Source organism: Mercurialis annua, linkage group LG1-X (genome assembly GCF_937616625.2).
Source record: "Mercurialis annua linkage group LG1-X, ddMerAnnu1.2, whole genome shotgun sequence".
NCBI lineage: Eukaryota > Viridiplantae > Streptophyta > Magnoliopsida > Malpighiales > Euphorbiaceae > Mercurialis > Mercurialis annua.
In genome coordinates this window covers 62,714,739-62,721,776 of record NC_065570.1, presented here as the reverse complement: position 1 = coordinate 62,721,776, position 7,038 = coordinate 62,714,739, and the positions used below count along the sequence as shown (strand labels likewise).

The window sequence follows — 7,038 nt, the reverse complement described above, 5'->3', positions numbered from 1 at the left end:
TTTATGAAATTCCGAATTTTAAATGATTACAAAATTTCTACAATGTTCTTCAACAAATAAAAGAGAGGACGCATGATGCAGACATACATTTGCTTCATCAAACACATCAACAACTTTATCAAGAGAGCAAGCAATGGAATCTAATCAGCATAAGGAAAAACAGCTTCTGCTATTCCAAAATGAATATAGAAGAAGGAAACATAACGCCGCCAAAAAAGATAGAGAACATCAGAACCTATCTCAGGACAAGGAAAGCAAAATGACCTACTGAAAAACTTTACAAGAATTCAAGAACAAAAACCAGAAATACTCAGGCAACTGCGCATAAGAGATTTAAAAAAGTCTCTAAAATATATTATGAGAAGCAAATTATGAAGAGATTTCAACTCAAGTTAACACTGGATTAAACTCATCATAAATTTGCTCACTGTAATCTCACTATAAAGGATAAGAAAAATGAACAAATCAAGGAATCGAAGTCTCCAATGATTTACTTTAAAACGCAGTCGGAAACCCAAAAAATGCAAAAGCATAAATAGATTAGAAAGTAGAAACAGTGTTATAACAACGGCCTTGTACAGAAATTCATACACAAAATGCAAAAAGTGAAACAACCTCCCAGTGCAAATAATTAAATGTCACAGGCTTATTCTTAATTCTCGTATGCTCCATTCCCTTCTCCTAATAATCAAACTACATATTCCAATTTTTACTTCATCCCCAAGATTTACAAATCCTAGGCAAAAGAAGTTTCGTAGTCTTTAATTTGTTCACAATAGCCCTCTAATTTCATAGCTTCATTAATTGAAGATACGCTACTGATCTAATTTAACTCACTAACAGAAAGCCGGAACAAACACCACGCATAGAATCGTCATTATACATCATCTCCATTTCTTCAGTCTCTTAAACCTAATCAACTTTTACATTTCCTACTCTTTTTTTCCTTTGAATTCGGAATAGCTTAATCATTACGCACCTCTCATAGGGGTTCAATAGAGCAAATGCATTAGCAGTGATAGAAAATAATATATAAATCAATCAGACAATCCGATTGGAAAACAAAATACGCAAAGCATCAAATCATATATATGCGTCCTAACGATTAATTGATGGAAACAGATATTAATCAGAGCTATACACATATATTCTAGCTACTCATAAATCGAATCAGGTAAAAAATCAAGCGAGAAAAATCAAGAACCAAAACAAAAACACCTAGATCTATATATAAAAAAAAAACATTTAGGCATATGAATACTCTCATCGGGAAAAGAATAGAAGAAGTAAAAATACTAACTTCGTGCGAGATTGAACTTCGAATCTGTTAACGAGATGTGTTGACGACGAAACAAACTTCAGCTCTGCTACTGCTTTACAATACCAACAAGAGGACGATTATTAAGAAATGAGGGAAAATTGGGGTAGGGTTTGGGTTTGAGTTTGGGTTTGGGTTTGGGTCAGTAGCCACGTCATTTTTTCCTCTTATAAAATACAGTACTAGCATTATTAAAAATGCAAAACGCTGCGTTTTAGTATCATCTTCTATACTACAATAACAAAAGCTCGCAGTTTTCTCTACAGCCATTTCAGGAATCAGCAGCCAAAAATAAATAAAAATCAATTTTTCTTCTATTTTTCAAATGCGCTCAAAAGACAGAATCTCATACTTCTACGACGGTACCACTAAAACCCTAGCTTACTCTATTTTTTTGCTATGTTTTAATTTCTACTATGGACTTCTTAGTTTCGGTACAAGTTTGAAAATCTAATTTGTATAGTTTATACCTTTGCTGTTAGAATTTTGGTGAATGAGTATCGATTCAGCCTTTAATTTTGTCGGTTTTTGAGTGAAATATGTGCTTATTTGGACTTCTAAGAATTTTGGGGCTTTCTCAGTTTTATGTGGAGTGTTTTATCGACTGATTTTGAGAGATTTAGCTTCATTTTTTTCCCTTTTAAAAAAAAAAATTGTGTTTGATACTCTGTGATAGCTTACAAATTGACTAATTTTAAAATTAGTTTCCAAACAAAAAAAAAATCTTCTCTCAGCTATAGCCTATAGTTATCACTCCGTCTCCAATTTGGTCTAAATTATTTCTTTATGCAGATTTTTGGAGTAATTTAGACTTTTATTTCTGCTATTTGTAATCGGGATTTTGAAATGATATTGTAGGGGATGTGGGTAACGTTTACTTTGGGCCAAATCATCCAATGAAGCCACACCGCCTTTGTATGACTCATCATCTTGTTCTCTCCTATGACCTCCACAAGAAGATGGAGATTTATGTTAGTTTCATTCAAATTTGTAATCTTTCACTGTTTTTCTTATTTTGAATTTTGTAAATTATTAATGTGATTTGTTTGCCGATCTTTATCCTGTGATGCAGCGGCCTCATAAGGCCTATCCTGTTGAGCTTGCTCAGTTCCATTCAGCTGACTATGTCGAGTTCTTACACCGGATTTCACCAAACTCTCAACATTTGTTTGTGGAAGAAATGCGTAGATGTATGTCCTTTTTTATGAAATTTAATTCTCGAATGTATATTGAGTGGTATTTGCTGTTGTTATTGCTAGTGATCTCAGGACGCGTCTTGGAAGTGTTGGTAAATGTTAAGCTTATAGTTGAATGAGGTTTATCGCAAATGTACTTATAATTGGCGGAGTTTGTGGACTTGATTACAAATGTGTGAAGTAATAGTAACTTGGTTTCTTGCTACATTTGTCGCAATAGACTCTGGAAAATTCTGATTTGCTATTTAATTTAATAACGATATGAATGTGATTCTCATTTGTAAAGAGTACGCTTCTTTGAAAATTTTATGTGCCCGTCGAGCAGAAACAGAGGAGGTAGTATGGCTTCTAACATTTATGTTTATGTAATATATACTTCTTGGGGTTTCAGATGGTAGATTGCATATTGAAGTAAATTTAGGAATTATGCATATCAGGTGATGATGCTACCCCTTTTTTTAGGGGTTGTAGGTTGAGTAAATATAAATAGACTATGATGTCTTAAATTTTATAATCAAGAAAGTGTTCGAGTTTTTTTTTATGCAACTTTGCATAGTCATCTAACAGGTGCTTTTCCCACCTGTGGGAATTTTGTTGCTTTTAGCTATGTTCTTGCACTTGCCTAAAATATTAAATGTATTTCTTACAGGAATATAATATGATGTTTAAGATTAGTTTTAGATACAAGTTTACTAACCATGCATTCCTTTCCCAGATAGTCTCGGAGAAGATTGCCCTGTCTTTGAAAACTTATTCGAATTTTGTCAAATTTATGCTGGTGGAACAATAGGTAAGACTTAAGAGAGTATGCGACTGTCTAAGGTATGCATTTATGTTAATCCTTGAAATGCTGATTGATGAATTTTAACAGATGCTGCACGGAGATTGAATAATCAACTATGTGACATTGCTATAAATTGGGCTGGCGGATTACATCATGCTAGAAAGTGTGGAGCATCAGGATTTTGTTACATCAATGACTTAGTTTTAGGTATTTTGGAGCTTCTAAAATATCATGCACGTGTTTTGTATATTGATATAGACGTGCATCATGGTGACGGTGTGGAAGAAGCCTTTTATTTTACTGACAGGTAGTGGAACTTTTTATGGTGTGTGAAATTGGGTTATGAATCGACCAAATATACGATGGAGATTCAGTTAATTTCATAAATATTCATGCTTCATATAATTTACTGAAGAAACAGTTATGTGAAATTCGTTCTTAGGAAGCATGCTACTACGTTCTTTTCTTTTTCTATCTACTCTGGTTAGAACTCTAAGTTAGTAGATGAAGTTTGATGATTCAGGGTGATGACAGTGAGTTTTCACAAGTTTGGAGACATGTTCTTTCCTGGAACTGGAGATGTTAAGGTGATTGCTAATGCTTTTTCATTCTCTCTATATTTATTTTTATGTTTACATAAATGAAGAAGTAGGAAATACTTAAATTTCTATAAAAAATGTGACGTTTTTGCTAGCTGCGCCAATGTCCTGTAAATTTCTGAAACATTAAGCTAGTTTTGAGCAATTGTTGTTGCTTAAATGTGTTTTATTGATATTCCATTCTTCAGTAGAGTATATTGGTCAGCATTGCTGCCCTGAATTTTTTCCTCACTTTTGATCTCGCCCTACCAGTATTGATTTAAATTATTATTTATGTGGTGGTGGTATGAGTATAACAATTTATAAATAAATTTTCAATTACACATAGCAGTTCGTCTAGGCACACAGCATGTCTCTGTTAACAACTTGTGGTGTGGATGAACTTAATATTGCTTTAAATTAGCATGCCAAAATTCTGCTATGGGTAATAAAAGTTTTACTATTGTCTGTATTAGTTTAATCATGCACCTAAAGTAGCTGTTTGATTTACTGAGAAAAACAATAGAATAATCAATTAGTTCTAGACACAAGATATACGCAGTAGTGACATGGATTACTAATCTGCTTGAACACTTAATCAACTCTTTTAGACTCGGAACCTTTCCAGTTTACTGGATGTCATCATATGGTTTTCGTATTTGAAATGTTAAATTAGTTTGTTTACACTTTATATTTTACATATTTATCTAACTTATGTTCACTTGCTGTAGTAACTTCAGAATTTAAATACATAACTTTTGAGAATATACATATATTATCTATAAACTAAACTGAATTTTTTTTGTGTCTGAGAATCTATTTTTTATTTTTAGCTTGTCCTTTTGCAAGTCAAACTTGAGGCAAAATGTTGATATGATTTGTATTAAAGGATATAGGAGAAAGAGAAGGCAAGTTTTATGCAATAAATGTCCCCTTGAAGGATGGAATAGATGACACTAGCTTCAACCGACTTTTTAAAACAGTAAGTTCCGGTTAAATAATTCTAACTCTGTTCATAACTTCTTCTTTTTTATTGGTCGATGAGTCAAGTTCAAATGTCTTGCTTGTTATTACCTACCGTAGATCATTTCCAAGGTTGTAGAAACATATCAGCCAGGTGCAATAGTTCTTCAATGTGGAGCAGATTCGTTAGCTAGGGACCGCTTAGGCTGCTTCAACCTCTCCATTGATGGTGCATCTCTCTTTGTAATTGAAATATATTCCTTTGCTTCCTTTCACAATAATTCTCCAAATACAGAGCAGTTGTTTACTTGTTCGTCTTGTTTCATTGGTGATATCTTATTGTAGGGCATGCTGAATGTGTTAGGTTTGTCAAAAAATTCAATTTGCCTTTACTGGTATGCTCTTATCTGATTGAATTCAACTTAAAGTGCTTTTTTATTCTGTACAACAAATATAACATGGGAACTTTGTCCCATAGGTTACTGGAGGTGGAGGATATACAAAAGAGAACGTTGCTCGATGTTGGACACTTGAGACGGGAGTTCTTTTAGATACAGAAATACCCAATGGTGTGTTTACATACTGAATTTCAGAATATATTTCTGTGTTTTGCACTATAAATATTCTTAAAATAATAATTATTTCTTTTAGTTTAAATTTCTCTCTTAGCCTTTAGTACTTATAATTCCATTTCTTGCATTTTTTTCATTTTACAATTTTTTTAATGCTGTTTTTTTTTTTTTGCATTTTTTTTCATTTTACAATTTTTTCAAAAAAATAATGTGTTTTGAACTATTGCATTTTTTTCATTTTACAATTTTTTTTAATGATGTTAGTTTGCTTACAAGTTGATGTTTTTGCTCCCAGAGATCCCAGACAACGAGTATATCAAATATTTTGCCCCGGACTTTTCATTAAAGATTCCAGGTGGACAAATAGTATGTAATAACACAAATTTCATACGTTTCGCTCTACTACTTGTTCAGTGAATTTTACATTTTGCTATGCAATCTTGAACTCTGAGTCTTCGACAACCTTCTTGATTCATCTTTCGTCTATTCTGATCGACTATGCAGGAGAACTTTAATAGCAAATCTTACCTTAGCACAATAAAAATGCAAGTGCTTGAAAATCTTCGTTACATCCAACATGCTCCTAGTGTACAAATGCAAGAGGTGAGTGCTGATTATTTTAGTCTGCTTTTTGAAATGCACACTTGGTTCAATTCCTGAAATGCACACTTTGTTCAAATCCTGAAACTAGAGTAATAATGTTACTACTCGGGATGTTGTTGCATGTTTTTGGTTGGAGAGTATATAATGAGTAATGACAGGCAATGAATCTGTTTTGCAGGTTCCTCCTGACTTCTATGTGCCTGATTTTGATGAAGATGAGCTAAACCCTGATGAACGAGTTGATCGTAAGTGGAATACCTAATCCTTCTTACATATTATGCGCCATAATGGCGCACCTTCATGCTTTTATTTTTCTCGGCACTTCATTTTCCGTTAAATTTCTTGTTTTGTGATGCTAATTTCGGAATGTTATTTCAGAGCATACACAAGATAAGCATATCCAGCGCGATGATGAATATTATGAAGGAGACAATGACAATGATCATAACATGGATGTTTGATCGAGTGAATTCTCCTTCTCGACAAAGAAAATCAAGTGAATTTGTCCTTTCGACAGATAAAATCAATTGAATTTTTTCGTAAGGCCGATGTGATAGTGTGAAAAGATACTAGATTATTATAGCCACAACTAATGTACTCGTTCCCATTGTTTCCGGATCATCTTCACTTGATTTTGTTATCAATGTATGATAGGATGTTCTATTCCTGCAAATGATTATTAACACATGATTTCAATATAGGATTTGGTTGAAAATTCGTAAATTAAAAAAGATGTATTTTAAGTAATGATTCTGGACAGTTTTATAGTATTTGGCATAAATTAGTTTTAAATTTTAAATTTCTAGAATCTGATTTTTGAAAGTTAACCTTCAAGTTAGATATTACAGCTTTAAATATATTAAACACAAAATTAGTACCAAGTGGACACAATTTTTTGAGATTATTTTGACAACTAGTACTATTTTTTTATAATTGTGGAGGGGAGGGGAGGATTTAAACCCACGATTTAACAGTTTGCTGTCTAATGTTTAAACTGTTTAAACTATAACTTATTGGTGACAAC

General features: G+C 32.8%; 1 protein-coding gene across 4 annotated transcripts; it reads left to right on the top strand.

Annotated features, from left to right (window-relative positions):
• Window positions 1-1,569: 1,569 nt before the first annotated feature.
• Window positions 1,570-6,687, top strand: LOC126664477 (histone deacetylase 9). 4 transcript variants are annotated; one of them, XM_050356872.2, is made up of 14 exons: window positions 1,570-1,680; window positions 2,177-2,289; window positions 2,391-2,508; window positions 3,230-3,304; window positions 3,386-3,605; window positions 3,822-3,885; window positions 4,766-4,858; window positions 4,960-5,068; window positions 5,185-5,234; window positions 5,318-5,408; window positions 5,707-5,777; window positions 5,916-6,014; window positions 6,193-6,259; window positions 6,393-6,687. In XM_050356872.2, exons 1-14 carry the CDS (start codon window positions 1,644-1,646, stop codon window positions 6,473-6,475), a joined length of 1,290 nt encoding a protein of 429 aa, XP_050212829.1. In that variant the 5' UTR covers window positions 1,570-1,643; the 3' UTR covers window positions 6,476-6,687. The 4 variants fall into 4 exon arrangements, with proteins under 4 accessions (XP_050212829.1, XP_050212830.1, XP_050212831.1 ...); XM_050356873.2 differs by lacking the exons at window positions 6,193-6,259; window positions 6,393-6,687 and having other exon boundaries at window positions 5,707-5,766; XM_050356874.2 differs by lacking the exons at window positions 1,570-1,680; window positions 2,177-2,289; window positions 2,391-2,508; window positions 3,230-3,304 and having other exon boundaries at window positions 3,414-3,505.
• Window positions 6,688-7,038: the final 351 nt, after the last annotated feature.